Here is a 19,117-nt window from a genome sequence, read left to right on the forward strand (position 1 = left end):
CACTCGCTTTCAGAAAGAAATATTAGAGGTAAAAAACTGGAGCCCCTAATCGCTCAGACTGCCCTGAAGCAAGGAATCTGCAACAAGTGATTAAGGTACGACCTGAACCTACTCAAACCAAGAAATTTCACGGAGGTCTTGGAATTTGCTAACAATCACACTACCGCCGAGAATAATCTTATGGACTCTGAAACCAAACCGAAGTCGCCCGACCGTCGATCGCAGAAGCGAAAGGGCAGAGATGACGGGAAGAAGTCGAAGGGCAATCGAGCCCCAGACACTTGGCCAGTTGACAATCCTCGCTTCCGTGATAACAGGGGAGGCAATCTGGGCGACAAGGGTCAAAGGTAACCATCCTGAACGGCGGACAACTCAATTTGAAGGGCGGCCGCACGTCTACTGGGAAATGGAATGTTCGACCCCCTGAATATGTCAATGGCCGAGCTAGTCCAGGCCATTCAAAATGAAAAATGTACCGACTCTTTGAAATCCGAACAAATACTGCGCCTACCATCAGACCATGGGCGCGATACGAAGGAGTGTCCTCATCTCAAAAACTTGGTAGAGGAACTAACCCCATCGGAGGAGCCTGTGGATGCACCTGTTCAGGCAGACAAAATACACCTAGCTAGAATCATTCCAGCTATCTTCGGTGGAGATGGAGGGTTACCCCGACTGCCTAGCTTAAAGAAATAGATCAATGGAGATATGCTCTGTCACCTCTTATACTCATACTCAAAATGTTTCTATTTACAAATATTTTTTTGGGGGCAATCACACACAACACTCAAAACTTCTCTATTTACAAAGCTAGCACCCTCTCTCATTCCTTTTTTTCAAATTCACTCATATATCAAAATTCATGATAAAACCCCAACCCATTATTTATTTCTATCAAATTCTCAAAGGTCTGATCATGACACACGTAACTGCATCAGTTCGGTAGTCCAAAAAATCACCTAGGCGCTAGTTTAAATATCAAAGTTTCAGTTGCTAGATGACATGCTCTTTCAACATATTAATGTACTTTATCAATAACAGACAATCAAATATTTTATTAATTACAATTTAATCTACAAGTTTTGTCGCAAAAAAACCAATTTATAAAATTAACACAACAATGATAGAAATCAGAGACTTCAAAAAATAAATCAGTTTCTCAGAAATTTAAACGAATAATAGCAACATGCCATATTAACATCCACAAGAGCAATGCCAACTTTATATCTTCCTATTTTTTACTGAAAGGATGGTTCATCAAGTCTCTCTCCTAGTACCTTCTAATGTAATTTGCATCAACCACTAGTCATCCATGCTAACATTTTATGAACACTAAACTGAACCAGATTTCAAGCAAAAAAAGAGAAAAAAAGGGGGATGGATTTACATACATACTACCCAATTCCCATGCATTTACATATCTAACACGTAAACTTTGCTTTTTACATTTATACCACCCAAATCTTCATACCACATTAAAATGCCACCATTTTAACTTTTAAAAAGTGAAATACACATTTTCATGCATAGGTAAAGCGATAAGTTTGTAAAAAATGAAGTTTAGATTTTAGATATGTAAATTGAGCGGTATGTAGATAAATCTTTTATTTAAAAAAAAAAAATGACACCAGTGAGTTCATCTATTGAGCCCAGTAACTATGTATTACCCCAACATACACAGTCTTATTAAAATATTTACATTGGAGCAACTAATTTACAAAATTCACCTGCCCTATTAACATGTTGACACAATTTGTCACCTGCCCTATTAACATGTTGACACAATTTGTAGCTTTCAAGCAAACCACAGCTCCTCATCTTCTCATATACATCATAAAACAACAAACATACAACAAAATAATACCCAACAAACAAAAATTCTAACAGAAATGGCATAGAAATTTTATCACTCACATATGTCTCGAAAAAAGTAGGCCTTGGTGTGGACGAGGAACCAAGTGACTGAATAAGCTCCTCAACCGCAATGATCTTGAACCTCGTTGGAGGATTACGAGCAATGTTATTCACCTGGTGCTCGAAAATCTTCCCTTTCCGGTCAAGCTTGTACACAGATATGCCGTCGAAGCGACCGCAACTCTCCCAAGGCACACGACGAATGCCATTAACCGTCCATCGAATCATGATCGTATTCTCAACTGGTTGCCAAACGCTCACAATGTCGACCCACAGAGCTTTGAATAAAACCGGGCCGATGAATCGCATTGCCGAAAATATCTGTTTGTAATTATTGATTCCAACAAACGTATTGAGAGGATCTTTGAAGACAATATCATCCCTACAAAGCAATTTACTACACTAGTTTATGCTGTTTAGTGATGCGTGCTTTAGAACATTAACATGGTGCACCAAACATAGATAATAATTTACAACAAATGCCGTCTATTAACAAACAAGGAAATCAGCCTTTTGCATGTTTTATCAGAGAGTGAACCAAAACTAATTAGAGAAATTTACATCCATACCACAGTTTCTATTTATTTACATATCTAACATTCATAACACCCTGGTGTCATAAGCTTATGCATAAAATTTATATTTCACTTTCAAAAAGATAGTGATGGTGATATTTTTTATGTGATGTTAAAAAATTGAATGTTATGCATGTAAAAATGAATGTTTAGGTGTTAGATATGTAAATACATAAGAATTGTGTGGTATGTACGTAAATGTCCCAACTAATTAAATCTGAAACATATGCTTGATATATACATCTGATAGCAGTAATCATATCCATACCATAACATAGTTGCAGGAGGTTTCTCTGAAGTTCAGGCAAAATCTAAGTTTTAACATACTATATTTTCTGGAGTAATAGGATTGGTGAGCTGACAACAACTAAAGAACAGAACAAGTGTCATAATTTATAAATACTTCTCAGTTGTCGATGATCACTGACACTTACTGAGATTATCCAGCGCATCGCAATGCAGAGGGATTTCAATTGAGCATGCAAAAGAATGCATGCTAAACCTAATTTTTTATTTTGTTTTATTTTCAAATCTACCCTTGACATTTATTAGAGAAAGTCAAAATAATTCTTGGACTATTTAGCCCTAAACTACATGATGCATCTAATTTAGTCACTTGAGTACCGAAGTCTAGTTTAAAATAGTCTCATTGGCTTCTCAAATCTGATCCAAAATAATTTAAAGGGACTTCAAGGATCCCGGTTTGTCTGTTGGTTATGCTAAGAACATTACTGATTCAGAAAAAAATGAGAAGGGCTAGAAAAAGGATGAAGGCAAAAAAAAAAAAAAAACAAAAAGAAAAAACAACTCACAACATAGGCTCAAGAAAGCAAAATACAAGACCAAAACTTGGAACGCCTAGCTCTCGTTGAAATCCCATAATTAAAAATGAGTAACTAGGATCTTCAGCATTACAGGACGAGTTCTGTACTTGTAATAAATAAAGGATAATATAAAAATAGGGGCAAGTGCCCAAAATAGGCTTTCCCGCAGCAGCTTCCCCACAGCAGCTTCCTGGGACAGCGCAACTGCAGCTGTAAGGCTGAAAAGCTACAACTGCCCCAAACAGACCCATAAACTCAAACTCATACTAGTAGTCAATCGATTAACGTAATTATTGGGTCTCCTTAAAATGTGGGCCAAATAGCTTCTTTTGGCATAAAAAAATATATATATATATTGCAAGGCGGCACCAAGCAACAATCTTCTTGAGATTTATACATGAGTTGTTACTTGTGTGCGAACAGAAAAAGAATTGACCCAATATTTTCCTATTTCAGTTGGATTACATCAAAGATCGGCTTTAATCCCATATCTATTTTGCTTTAGTTATGGATGTTCTCACTGGACATTTACAGGAGGATGTACCTTGGTGAATAATTTCGCTACTGATATCCTTCTTGTGGATAAAACCCGAGAAATAGTTCAGGAAAAGCTTAAATTATGGAGGTCTACATTGGAGACTAAAAGCCTTCGTTTGAGTTGAACTAAAAACTGAATACATGGAATGCAATTTTATTAGCAGTGGTGCTAGTGGCATAGTTGTAATTATAAATGATCATATGATTAAAAAGGTGTAAATGCTTTAGATATCTCGAGTTTATTGTTCAAAGTGATGGTGATATGGATGGGAATGTTATAAGTAGAATTCAAGTTGGTTGGTTGAAGTGGGCGAATGCATTAGGCCTATTGTGTGATAGAAAAGTACCGCTTAGACGGAAAGGAAAATTTTATAAGCTGGCGCTGAGACCTGCAATGCTCTATGGCGTTGAATGATGGCCTTTAAAAGAGAAGCATAAAACAAAGTTAAGTGTAGCCGAGAAGAGAATGCATGGGTGGATGAGTGGCTTGACACTTAGAGAAAAAATGAGAAAAGAATAGAGTTGGTGTCGCTCCAATGGGGGATGAAATTAGAGAGAGTCGTCTTAGATGATTTCATCACATTAAATGTCGGTCATCTGATGATCCAATTAGAAGAGTAGATATTTTAGATTCGACTTATGTTAAGAAAGACGGAGTTAGACCTAGAAAGATTTGGGCATATTGTATAAAAAATGATCTTTAGTTATTATAATTAAATGAAAATATGACAGTTAATAGGACAGTCAATGTAGCTGACCTCACTTAGTGAGATAAAGGCTTGTTGTTGTTGTTGTTGTTGTATCCTAAGAATAATACTTACTAATCAACAAGACATTTATCATTTTATATTATCCTCAACGGTTATGGACCCCTTAAAAATGGATGCCTTCACCTCTAACGGGATGCTATGTTCATTTAACTGGTGGAGATTGCCTGTTTTCCTAAAGGAAAATTTACTTACATGCCACATATGTATTTACATATCTAACACCCAAAGTTTAATATTTACAATTATAAGAATATGGTGTCATACACCTATGCATGAACAAGTGTATTTAACTTCTAAGAAGGTAGTAATGGCGGTAATTTTGTTGTGATATTAAAGATTTGTGTGGTGTGCACGTAAATATGAATGTTTAGGTGTTAGATACGTGAATACATTAGAATTGTGTGGTATGTGTATAAATTCCCCTTTTTTAATTAAAATGAAGTTTTAGTGGAAGAAATCTACTAGGATGGAAATTTATCCCCTTCAATACTTAGCTTCAATAGCAAAGATGTGCCTCTCAAAATGCAGTTTTTATTTGAACTTGATGCATACAATAAAAACTATATCACATTGTTATCATACAGTTTGCTTTACAAAAAGTTACATAGAAAAATTTCAATTTATAGAGAAAATGAAGTAAGAACATGTCCAGTGCATGATCTCTATTTAAAGCTTTAAAGTTATGGCAGAAACAGCTAAAAATTGGCAGTTTATCAATCGAAATAACTAAAAGTTTAGCAAAGCACAACATTATCTGATATTTCAGAAAGTAAAACTGCAAATTGTGTTCAAACTGTGAGTTTGTGATATCATAAAAACAGATTTGATTATTTTTATAGTATTTAAATAACAGAGAAAGGTTTTAAATATTAAATAAAGTTTAATAAACGTGCAATATTCAAATATCTTTAGATTAAAATAAAGAAAACAAATTAAAACTTAAGAATATGGGGAAAAAAAGAAATTTAAGAAAATGGAAAAAATAAGAAATCCCATCAATTTCATCCATGGAAAAGACTGAAGTTTAGCATGCATCTATGGATTTATAAAGAAACAATGATATTAATTGAATTAAATAAATAAACGGACATCAAAACAGATTTGTTTTACAATGAGGAATCATGTAGAAGGTTACTTGTAACTAAAAACCAATAGAAAATGCTGAATATTTGAATATATAGAACTTTTGTGCAGACAAATTATTCTTTAGAGAAATAAACTAATACGAAGAAAATTTTGGAACTTTTTCCATATTTGATTAAAAGCTTATTTCAATATAGTAATCTGGTATAATTTGTGTTCCTATTTAATGAAGTACAATTTTTTAAGCTTTAATAAGAAGCAGAGAGCATATGCTCTGAAACTAGAAGCATGGGCTTCAAACAAAATAATCAACAGGCAAAACATTTATGCTTGTGGGGAAAGGATTGCATCAAAAGCACAAAAATTCATGGTTTGCAGGGACTTATGTATTTCAAAGCTCCAGCCGTTGATTTTACTTCTCTTACTTAATGAAATAAACAATCTCTGTACAGCATAAAAGTAGGGAAAAAAAAAACAGAGCGAATTAATCCCCAAAAAGAAGCCACCTTTCTCTGGCCTCCACCATACAAAGCCATCTAATATACACAAACAAAAAAATGATAACCGAAATATGTACCTATAGATACTGAAGCCGGGTTCCTTGTAGAAAATAATCGGGTAATCCTCCCTCAGCGTTCGAATCGCGTTGCCGAGGTTCACGTAATAGTCATTCTTATCGTCACCGCCATCCATCTCCTGCAGCTGCTGCCTCAGCGAAGGAGGCGGCGGCGAAGCGGAAGACACCCAAAGCACCGGAACCGATAAGATAGGGTTGAAGCCGGCGTTCTTGATTGGGTCGGAAACCCTAACGATGCTCGTCTCACGATCGACTACCCTGCAATATGCGATCAAACTGCGCCGCGCGACTCTAGGAAGCCGGCAGCAGCGGCCGTCGGCGACGATTCTCCCGCGCCCCCGCGGAATTGAAGGAAGCCGGCAGCAGCGGCCGTCGGCGACGATTCTCCGGCGGGTGTATCTGATGACGCCGGAAGTAGAGAATAACTCCGGTAGGGTTAGAAGAAGAGCCATCACGAGGTGGAGAAAAGAGTGTAGGAGAAGAATTCGGTGATCTTTTATGGATGAAGAGGGAAGCGGAGGAGAGCGGTGAGCTCGATTTGCGCCCGCCAGTGCAAAGCAGCGGAGATACGGCGCTGACCGGAAGGTGCTCTGCTTTGGCAGTTCTTTTTTTTAGATGGATAATTTTGAATTTTTTTTAATTTTTTTATTGCTTGTTTTATATGGATTTTGATTTTTTTTTTATTCGCATAGGAAGCATTTGTTGTTGTTATTATTGTTAAGATGGTGAAGTGAAGATGATAGTATTATTTTATTTCTCTAAGAGATATTGATTACACGTATAAAATTATGTTAATCCCCAATTCTTACATACTAATCATCTAAATAATTAAATATAATATTTTAACCATAAATTGTAAGTATAATAATTTAATGATTTAAAACTTTCGCTCAAAACCTTATGAGCGAGTTTAGGATGGTCGTAATTTAAAAAAGATGTTGAATGTTAATATAAAGTTTGCCCATTGAGCATATAAAAGTTATCAATGTAGTTGAGAAATAGGCTCAGAGCAAGACAGAGAGACATGATGGTAACAAAAATGAGCGTTATCATGGGTACGATAACATCAACCGCAAATGGTTGGATTAACATTGTCATTTAGAAGGGTTAGACATATTAGAACACAACATTGCCCGAAGCCGAACAATTTTAGCAGAAAATAGGATTACAAAAGAGCAACGATCAAAATTGTAAACCAATGTGAATTGGAAGGCCATATAAGAAAACCAATTGCATCGAAGTCATGAGTAACCATACTAGTAAGGAAAAATGCAAAAAAAAAAAGAAAGTATAAGAATCAATTATGCTCAATCAGTCGACACATTCACCAATGTTTCATTATATTGATAGCATCATTTTGCCAAGAATTTCTTAGGCTTTGTCTACTGATGTTGTGGGCAATTATTGTTTTCACCTTTACTGTAATTTAAAGTAGGGAAGTAGATTTATATTTAAGAATCATATCATTCCACTTATCATAAATAATATGAATTAGTATGGAAGTAGAAAAGAAAGCCTTTCAAGTGCTTCTTAGTCAATAAAGAAGATGGCATTCAAAGCTTGTTGCATAATAAGTTGAAACATGAAGGAAAGCCTATATAGAAATAGATTTCAAATCAAACAAATAGAATGTAACAAAAAAAAAAAAATAATAATTAATTAAAGGGCATGTGATCTAGAAAATTCATTACAAATTTTGCACAAATTCAAAATTCAATCAAAACTTGTTGTTGAGTAGGTTGAAACAGAAAAAAAAGTTCTACAGAGAAGTAGATTCCCAATCAATCACATCGAAGCTAACAAACATAAGAAAAGGAAGAGTATGTGATTCGAGAAATTCATTACAAAGCTGCACAAATTCAAAACTTTCAATTCATGAGATTCTAAATTGTTAGAAATTTTCAAGCCTCCAACAGAGACCATCCAACAAAAGAGTAAAGAGCTCAAGAGAGTCCCTCTAGAACCAAATTTCTATAGCTAAATCAAATTTCAATAGATTTTTAAAAATTATTACTTTCATATTTACGATAAAATGTATCCCTCTTCCATAAAACCACACCATTTTCACCCAATAGGATTATTTTTGTATTATAATTAAAGCAATAAGTATTAACTGGTCTTAAAATCAAAGAAATACGCCAAAATCCATTAATGATAATAGTGTTCAGTAAAGTGTCGTTTGATTTACTGAATAAGGTAAAATAGCAAGAGCCCGACAATTCAAATTGATTTTCCCTTACACCAATGATCAAAAGGCAAGGAGGATTTATAACAATCCCAAATATAGTGTTTGAAGTTGTGCTTGAATGTAAGAGCAACCCTTGCTAATTCTTTCTAAAGAGGTGAAGTGTTAGAAGTGTTGTGCCTCCATAAAAAAAGTTATGAGTAGCACACTAATTTGAAAATAGAGCTCCGGTATTAAAGAGCATGCAAGTGGTTTTGAATTTATAAAATATATTAATAGTAGAGATAGAAGCAAGACTTGTTTCACGTTTATCTTTGAACAAAGTTATTTAATAAAAGGAGATGAGATGCATTTTCTTTTGTTCTTCTCTACCATAAAAGAAATTAAAGATATAAAAAAATGATCTGGTTAATAGTACATTTTGAGATCGGTATTGTTCAAAGCCAAAAAGATAGATAGTTCTTTATATACAAATGTGATAAAGTGAAATATGCTATCAAAAAAGAGAATTTTAGAGTTCAACTTATGAAGAAGATATGCATAGTATTTCTTTTGAGGACTCCATAGAGTATGAGGCAAGCCCAAGTATTTCAATGGAAATTGCCTATGGATATATATGCCTCAAATTTGAGAAAAATTGGAAGCATGACCAAAATGATTTGGACAAACAAATTATAGATTTTTTGGTTACAATAGAGCCCAATGGAATCCTTACACTATAATAGATCATATATATATGATTGCATATCTATCAAACATTTGTCCAAGCTTTATATAGAAGGAATTTATTTTATCATTCAAACTCTTACAACACAAAGCCATTACATCAAAATACAATAACAAAGCACAATTCATCATCTAATATGTATCCACATATCCCAAAATAATTTATGTTGTAAATATTTTTATATAGTTACTAAAGAAATTATTAATCTGTTGAAGTATACTTACTTCATGATTATGAAAGAGTTCATCTATATCAATAAAAAAAATACTTCTGTTAGCAAGTTCAATGACCCCAGTGCAATTAAGACTTAGGGTTTGTTTGGGGCAGCAGTGCAGTGACGGTGCAACACCACACCGCAGTTTTGTCTGTATCTCAACTTCATGTTTTGCATCCTATTTTGAGTTTACACTGCTAACTCAAATTCAACCCGTAACTTATGCACCATATTATGTCTCCATCAATTAAAATCATAATAGCTAAAATTTTTTATTTATATATATTTCAAAACATATACAACATATTTAATATTCTTTGTCATTCTTAACATTCATCGTATAATGTCAGTTATAATGCATATAAAACTACATGTAAAATGAGAATAGTAAGGCTCACAGAATAAATCAATTAGCTCTTTTAAATTGTACAAAACCACAACAAATGAATTATATTATGCTTTTGTCATTTATTTTGCGCAATATATTTTGATACAATTTTATATTTTTTTTCGGATAAATTTAGACAAAAATTAATTAAAAATATTTACCTTAAAAATAAGAAATACCCTATAAAAATTTAATACAATCATATTAATACATAAAAATAATTAGAGAAACTAAAAGCTATACAGACTCCAATTGTAAAATACTATGATATCTTAATTTTTTATAAGATTTCATAATTTACCCCTTCTTTTACTTTTATATATATATATATATATATAACTTATGAATATTATCTTTAAATAATTTAATTAGTGGAAGAATTTACTACAAAGATTTATAGCAAATTTAAATTATTAATTGAAAAAAATAAAATTAAATATGATGTAAATTAATATTCATATATTATATTATATTTTATGAATATTAATTTACATAATATTTAATTTTATTTTTTCTATTTTTTTCAATTAATAATTTAAATTTGCTATAAATCTTTGTAGTAAATTTTACCCCTACTCAATGATCATGGCGTGATTATGACTTCAAAACAGTTTGTTGTTTATGAACAGCTCATATTCGACTAGCTAAGCAAACGAGCCGAACATAAACAACAATATTCTTAACGAGCCGGACAAGCTTGCTACTTCATACAGTTTTATTGAATTATCACGTTTGAAGGCGAGGAAAGATGAATCAAGGGACAAGATCAAAGGAACGAGCTAAAACAGTAGGTTTCACCTTTTGGAAAAATTTATCCTGTTTTTAGGAGTAAAATGTAAATGATTGAGCCTTGCAAAAGTTTATTAGTCTCCATCATCATTATCTTTTCATGTTTGTCCTTAATGCAATTATTTGTGGTCAATCTTATAAGTTCTCTCTTTTCATTAATTCTTGTTGGATATTATGCAAGATGTTAAATTTATTTTGTGGAAGATTTACTTGCATACTTTTTTCATTTCCTTATGTAATTATATATCTAACACCTAAACTTTAGTTTTTACGTACATGCCGCCTTATGCATGTATGAAAGATGTATTTCACTTTGAAGAAGTTAGAACAGTTGCATTTTTTATGTAATATAGAAGTTTGTATGTGTGTGTGTGTGTGTGTATTATTCGCTATGTATGTTTCAACCATCTTAATTTATTAAGCTAATCATATTTTCAAATATATTTCATTCTTTTGGATAACATATTCAAAATAGTTAAACATATTGTATATATATAGATACATTTTATTCTTTAATAATACAGACATATTGTATATATACATATGGTATTATCAAAGGATCTATCGATCAAGCATTCTTATATTTTATAACTTAATTGATTATTGTTATAGAACAATAATATCCATGGCAAACAAGACAAAGCAAAAGCACTCCATGAAATAGCCTAAAGAAGTGATCATAAATGTCATTGGAGAGCAAATAGTTTTGAAGTTATAAGTTGATGCAAAACTCACATATTTGCCAGTAAATTAAAATCAAGTGCAACGAGTAATATATGAGGTCTCATTGTCTATGATTTTGATTATGTATGAATTTGATCCTTAATGCACTCTAGCACAAATCATATAAGCAATGACTGGTTTATTTTTCACGTGCTTCTCTAGAATGATTAAGATGATAAGCTTTCCCTTTCTAAATCTCTTTAGAAATGGAGGAGGTTCAACATAAAAGATGTTTCCAAGTTTGCAGTAATATATGTTATTTGACATTTTGAAAAAAAATTCAATAATTTATGTAATATTTACATATAATGTAATAACTGCCCATTCTTTATTTATATTAGTGCATATGGAGGAGGGCATATAATTATGCTCATGCCTTATCTATAGTGGCACAATGTATACAATACTACTAAGATACAACAACATAAACATCAACTACAAGTCTTTATCCCTCTAGGTGGGGCGACTACATGAATCCTTTTTCTCTATTGTATCCTATTGAGTGCCATGTTTTTATTTAATTTTATTAACTTAAGATGATTTTTGTACAGTATGCCCAAATATCTTTAGGTTTACCTCTACCATTCTTAACATAAGTCAAATCTAAAATATCTAATCTCCGTACTTGGTCATTAGATGGTAAACATTGAATGTGACCAAACCATCTAAGACAACTCTATTTAATCTTGTCGTCCATTGGAGCTACTCTAACCTTTTTCACAGATATATTTATTTCATATTTTATCTCTCAACGTAAAGCCACTCATCCGCCTAAGCATTCACATCTCAAGAACACTCAATTTAATTTTACGCTTTCTCTTTTACAAGCCAACATGTAACTCTATAAAGCATCGAAAGTCTCACCATCATCTTATTAAATCTTTCTTTAAGTCTATGTTATATATTTTTTAATAACCTAATAGGCTCAATGCATACCTCCACTTCAACCATCCAACCTAAATTTTACTAATAACACCTCGATCTATATCACCATCACTTTGAACAATAGCCCGAGATATCTAAAACATTTACTCCTTTTAATGACTTGATCACTCATAATTACAATCCCACAACTAAATTTAGATAAACTCAAATGAAAGCCTTTAAAACCTAAAGTTGACCTCCATAATTCACTTTTTCTGAACTAATTCCACAAGTAGTGTATCATCGGCGAAAGGCATACACCAAGGTACATCATTTTATAAATGTGTAGTACAAACATCCATAACTAAAGCAAAAAAGATATGGGTTAAATAAAATCTTTGATGTAATCCAACTAAAATAAAAAGAAACATACTTTGTCAATCCTTTTGTGGTTGAGCACAAGTAACATCTTTAGTATATATATCTTTATTGACTTGAATATAAGCAATATCAACATTTTTCTTTTCTATGACTCTTTAAAATGCTTCTCTTGGAACCTTATCATAAACTTTTTTCTAAATCAACAAAAATCATACGTAGATCACCCTTATTCTATCTATATTTCTCTATCAAACATCTCAATCAACGTGTAGTTTCCAAAGTAGACTTGCTCGGCATGAATCAAAACTGGTTTATGATATTTTTGTATCACATTGCAGCCTATGCTCAATTACTCTCACCCACAAAGTTAATGCATGACACATCAATTTAATTCCTTTATAAATTGCCCGCTTCGATGCATCCCATTTATTCTTAAAAGTAAAAACTAATATACTTTTTTCCACTCATTAAATGTTATATTAAAAAATCTAGTAAGCCAAAATATTCTTAGATCTCCTAAACATTTTCACACTTCTATTTGAATACCATCAGGTCCCACTGTTTTTCCCCACTTCTGTTTTTCTTGAAACTTCATCAACTTTCGTTTAACTAATGGACAATAGACATAACAAAATATTATTATTTATGATAATAAAATAATTAAAGTCAATTGCATCACAATATTACACACTGATGAGAAATTAGGGCTAAGAAAAATATGAATCGACACAAATCCAGAAGAACACACAGAGATTTAACGAGGTTCGGCAAAGATGCTTACGTCCTCGGGAGCAAAGCAGCGAGTTCCTTTCAATATTCAGAAAAGAGATTACAGAATAGAGGATACCTCATGGGGTTACTAACATATCTATTTATAACCCCATGAGTAAACTCTAAGTACAATATGCAATTACAATATTACCCCTGTACCGTATCGCGGGGCTTTGCCTCCGCGCACCCAAGCTACATAATGTAACTTCCCTATTTAGACAAATTCTTCCGCTCCGCTCCACTCCGCTTTGATCCAGTGTCTGTCCCTATATGGTATATGATCCATACCATAACAAATCTCCACCTTGGCGAATATCCAGCGAATATCCAGCCCCTTATCCCTTATGAGAAAAGATACCTGAGAGTTACACCTACACCAATGTGGGTGGGGCCACCTTGCTTCTCTAGCATTCGCAGACATTCAACAAGTCCAAGCAATGCAAGAACTTGTTGATATTAACTGGCTTGGTCAACATATCAGCTGTGTTTTCATCAGTATGAACCTTCTGCAACAGTATCTCACCATAAGCAATCAATTCTTTGATCTTGTGATACCTAACATCAATGTGCTTGGTTCTCGCATGGTACACCTGATTCATAGCTAGATAAATAACACTCTCCCCCCTTGCCCACCCTTCAGTTCTTTTCCTAGCCCAGAAAGCCATAAGGCTTCTTTTGCAGCTTCAGCTACTGTCATATACTCAACTTTAGTTGTACATAATGCCACAATAGACTGAATTGTTGATTTCCGATTTCCAACATATAGGCCCTCACATATAGGCCCTCCACCAAGAATAAACACATACCCAGTTGTAGACCTTATGCCATCTAAATCACTCAGAATCAAAGAATCAACGTATCCCACAACTGAAGGATCATTTTGCTGACTGTCAAAAATAATTTCATGTCCTACATTACCCTTCAAATACCTGAAAATTCACTTGATTGTTTCCCAATGTCGCCTTCCAGGTTTAGTCATGCATTTGCCAACTAAACTGGCATATGGAACATTTGCCATATCTTCGATTTTTGCATCTATCTTAGGGCACTGTTCTGAAGAAAGCTTAAAATGATTTGCTGATTTGCCAAAGAAGGAGTGCTTACAGGCTTTGCTTTACTCATCTCAAACCTGTCCAACACTTTCTCAACATAGTCTCGTTGAGATAAACATAATCATCTTGAGTCTAAGTCTCGATGAATTTCTATTCCAAGAATCTTCTTCGCAGGACTCAAGTCATTCATGTCAAATTACTGGCTCAATAAAGCTTTCAAACCATGGACATCATTTATATTCTTTGCAGCAATCAGTATATCATCAACATACAGTAGCAGAAAAATAATAGAACCATAATCAAGGCTCTTCATATAAACACAACAATCATACTCACAACTCTTGTAGCCAATTTGAATCATGTAGGAGTCAAACCGCTTGTACCATTGTCTTGGAGACTGTTTCAACCAATACAATGATTTTTTTAACTTGCAAACCAAATGCTCTTGCCCAGGTTGAGTGAACTCTTTTGGCTGCTCAATGTAAATATGCTCCTCCAAATCACCATACAAGAAAGCAGTTTTAACGTCTATCTACTCCAAATGAAAATCCCAAATAGTTACTAATGCAAGCACTACCCTGATTGAAGTATGTCTGACCACAGGAGAAAAGATTTCATCATAATATATCCCCTTCTGTTGTGAAAATCTCTTTGCTACCAGTCGAACCTTGAACTTTTCCCCTTTTTTTTTCTGATACTGTTGGTTTCCTTTTGTACACTCACTTGCAACCAATAGTCTTCTTTCCCTCAGGAAGCTGAACTAGCTCTCATGTGCGATTTTTCTGCAAAGTCTCCATCTCCTCAATCATTGTACCCATCCATTTTTCTTTCTCCCGGCTAGTGATAGCTCGTTGAAAAGTAGTTGGATCATCACTGCTGATGAGAAGTGCACAAGAGACCAAGTCTTCATAACCCAATATGCTAGGAGACCTTATATTGGTGTGTCTCTATCTGTCTCTGGCTAGATTATAACTCTCCAGATCATCTGGAATGGAATCACCAGATGTTGGATTTGAACATTCAATTCTCTCAATTGTGTCTGGATGTTGTTATAAATCCATTTGTACTGCATCTGAACTGGAACTGTTCCCTTGCACTTTGTCTTGATTCTGCTGTAATATGGACTGTTCATCAAAAACTGCATCTCTGTTGATCACCATATTCTTTGCAATCGGATCCCAAAATTTGTATCCTTTCACACCTTTCTTATAACCCAGAAAGATGCACTTCTTGGATTTTGCATCAAGTTTTGATCTTTCAACTCCAGGTACATGCACATAAGCATGACAACAAAAAATCTGTAAATGATCGAAATTAACTGGATTGCCTGTCCATACCGCTTCTGCGACCTTGCCACCCAGCGATGCCAGAGGTGATTTATTGATGAGATAACATGTCATATTCACAGCCTCTGCCCAGAAACTTTTAGGAAGCCCTGCATTCAGTCTCAACCATCTTGTCATTTCAGTTAAGGACCTGTTGATCCTTTCTGCCACATCATGCTGTTGTGTTGTCTTGTGCACTAAAAAATGCCTCTGAATCACATGCTCCTCACAGAAATTCTGAAACTATGAATCTATGTATTGTGTGTCATTATTGAACCTCAAATACTTGATCCATCTGCCAGTTTGGTTCTTCACCTCAGTTTTCCACAGCTTAAATTTTGAGAAGACTTCAGATTTCTGCTTCAAGAAATACACTCAAACTTTCCTGGAGAAATCCTCAATAAAGGTAACAAAATACTAAGATCCTCCCAATGACGATTCCCTGATAGGGCCCCATACATCAAAATGCACATAATCAAGAATCCCTTCAGTTTTGTGCTTTCCAATCATAAAACTTGCTCTGGTATATTTTCCAAGAACACAGAACTTACAAAGATCGAGCTTGCAGCTTTTAACACCATGCAACAAGTTTCTTCTATATAATTCATCCATCCCACGTTCACTGAGATGACCCAGACGCATATGTCATAGCTTTGTACTATCATCATCTGACTCCACAGAATTAACTCCACCTACAATTGTACTCCCCAACAGTTTGTAGATATTGCCTGCAGTTAACTTTCCCTTCATCACCGTCTGTGCACCCTTAACAATTCTAATGGTTTCTCTATCCTCATCTGCCTTAGGAATAAAACTTTTCTGTGTAGAGTGCCCAATAAAATCAAATTCTTTTTCAGATCTGGAATATGTCTGACATCACATAACGTTCTAACTGTGTCATCAAACATTTTAATTTTGATTTATCCAATACCAACAATATTGCAGTATCGATCATCACCTAAATAAACTGAGCCAGAATTAGTTGACGTGTATGAAGTAAATCATTCTCTATTATGTGTTATGTGATAAGAGCATCTTGAATCAATAATCCATGCATCTATGAACTGAGTTGATGAAACTGAAAGCATATCGGCATCATTGCAATCTAAATTGTCACTCTGCACCACATTTACAGACTTTGATTATCCATCACCTTTCTCCCCAGCCTGCTTCTTGAGCTTTAGACAATCTTTCTTCATATGACATGGCTCCTTGCAATTGTAGCAATGAATTGTCTTTTTGCCTCTAGACTTTGATTTGGAATTTCACCTTCCAGAACCCCCCTCCTCTTTTTCCCATCCACGATCCTGCTTACCCTTCACATATAAACTGTCACCATGAGAGCTTTCCCCTACATTCTGCTTCTCTGCTGTCGCTGGTTGTGAGCTAACAATGCTGCAGTAATCTCATCAACTTTGATAGTTTCTTTCCCTTATGTAAGAGTAGTCACCAGATGTTCATAGGAAGAAGGCAGTGAACACAACAAATACATTGCTCAATCTTTATCCTCAATAGTCATATCAAGCCGTGATAAATTTGTTATTATTTGATTGAAAACATTAACATGCTGCGCCAAATCAGAACCTTCTTGCATCTTCAGGCCATATAACTTTTGTTTCGGATGTAATTTATTCGTCAGAGATTTAGTCATAAACTGAGTTTTCAATTTTTTCCATATCTCCCCTGAAGATTTAAAATTCATCACGTGATACATAACTTTATCTGCAAGACATAGGCGTATAGTAGTTGCAGCTCGTTGTTGCAATTCTTCCCAATCTTCATCCTCCATGACATCTGGTTTCGTTGCCCGCAAAGCCTTCAGGATTCCCTATTGCGTTAACAGATCTTTTACCCTTATCTGCCACAACCTAAAGTTTTTGGTTCCATCAAACTTCACCACCTTGAACTTTGCACCCAAAAATGTCATCTGAAAATTAATGCTGCAACAAATCTTTTCTGTAAAAATTCCTTCAAGCTCCTTCTTCTGGTTCCCTGCCTTTTTCCCCGTCCTGGAATATCACCGAGTCTATCAAGAATTTCCTCCTCCTCGGATGCCTCCAGCTAAGGAATAAAATCTTCCGCCTCAAGAAACTAATCTCCCGCAAAAGAATATCTCCCGATATACTCCGCGCCCAGAATTTCGGGAACTCAACCGCAGGAAATTTCTTTAGGCAATTTGTCACCTTTTCTTCGTCCGCCGCGATCCAGCAAATAAAATTCGAATCGCATCCCTTCCAATTTTCTTAGGAGCAGCAAAAAGAAAGGAAAGCCGGAAATTTCTTGTCGCCCGAAATTCCTTCTGCGTCCCAGCAAAAGAAATTGGAAAAGCCTAGATTCTTTCTGATGATTATTCTCTGCAGAACAGAAATGAGAGCCAACGAATCAGGAAAGCCAAACAGCGAATCGGGAAAGCCAGCAAATTGGGAGTTTTCCACCTCCACTTCCGCTCCTTCCTTTTCTGGTTCGCGAACTCCTGGATCGGAACTCTCGTGTAGCGAGCCAATCAGCGCGAACTCCTCTGCCACGTTGCCTTCCTTCCTGCGTCGACTTGGCCGAACTCCTATTCGAACCCTTGGAATTTGCTGAAGCCCGTCCGTGTCACACCGAATCGACCCCTTGAACAGAACACCTCCTTGAAACCCTTCTGGCCTGTTCGCGACAACTCTTCTGCAAAATGCCTCGATTCGCAAGCTCTCTGAAGCCACCTTTCTGAAATTCGGCTTCCTGCAATGAAACGCCGAAGCCCTAGCCGCCAAACCTCGGTCCTTCACCGAACTCAGAACTGTCGCCAAACTTCTTCCTGTGCTGATAAAATTTTTATTCCCTGCCCTCGAACCTGACTCTGATACCACTTGTTGAGAAATTAGGGTGAAGAAAAATATGAATAGACAAAAAACCAGAATGACACACAGAGATTTAATGAGGTTCGGCAAAGATGCCTACGTCCCTGGAGCAGAGCGACGAATTCCTTTCAATATTCAGAAAATAGATTACAGAATAGAAGATACCTCTTGTGGTTACTAACATGTCTATTTATAACCCCAAGAGTAAACCCTAAGTACAATATGTAATTACAACATTACCTCTGTATCGTACCGCGGGCTTTGCCTCCGCACCCCAACCCACATAAAGCAACTTCCTGATTTAGACAGATTCTTCCGCTCCACTTCGATCCAACGCATGTCCCTATATGGTATATGAGTCATACCATAACACACACAATATACTAAATTTTTGTAAAAAAATCTTTTGAAAATTATACCTGATAATATATAATTTTACACAACTATCTACTTATAAATTTATTTCACATTAATATATATTCAAGGTCTATAATCCAAAGGAGCTTGTTTATCTTTTCTTATGCCCATATGCTTAATGACATCATTAACTAGTGCAATGCACCCAAACATCCCTC

At 34.9% G+C, this 19,117-nt stretch overlaps 1 protein-coding gene across 1 annotated transcript; it reads right to left on the reverse strand.

Annotated features, from left to right (window-relative positions):
- Positions 1 to 1,593: 1,593 nt before the first annotated feature.
- Positions 1,594 to 6,879, reverse strand: LOC110028302. The gene is made up of 3 exons (XM_020730094.1): positions 6,633 to 6,879; positions 6,281 to 6,575; positions 1,594 to 2,296 (listed from the first exon to the last, which is right to left on the reverse strand). Exons 1-3 carry the CDS (start codon positions 6,730 to 6,732, stop codon positions 1,696 to 1,698), a joined length of 996 nt encoding a protein of 331 aa, XP_020585753.1. The 5' UTR covers positions 6,733 to 6,879; the 3' UTR covers positions 1,594 to 1,695.
- Positions 6,880 to 19,117: the final 12,238 nt, after the last annotated feature.

Source organism: Phalaenopsis equestris, unplaced genomic scaffold (assembly GCF_001263595.1).
Source record: "Phalaenopsis equestris unplaced genomic scaffold, ASM126359v1 Scaffold000507, whole genome shotgun sequence".
Lineage (NCBI taxonomy): Eukaryota > Viridiplantae > Streptophyta > Magnoliopsida > Asparagales > Orchidaceae > Phalaenopsis > Phalaenopsis equestris.

Bases quoted from the DNA above. Each gene is read 5' to 3' on its own strand.
- LOC110028302 (XM_020730094.1), bottom strand. From the start codon at position 6,732: ATGGCTCTTCTTCTAACCCTACCGGAGTTATTCTCTACTTCCGGCGTC. The intron at 6,576-6,632 runs CTTCAATTCCGC...GCTGCCGGCTTC, and splicing joins CGGCCGCTGCTGCCGGCTTC to CTAGAGTCGCGCGGCGCAGT. The intron at 2,297-6,280 runs GTACATATTTCG...ATTGCTTTGTAG, and splicing joins CCCGGCTTCAGTATCTATAG to GGATGATATTGTCTTCAAAG.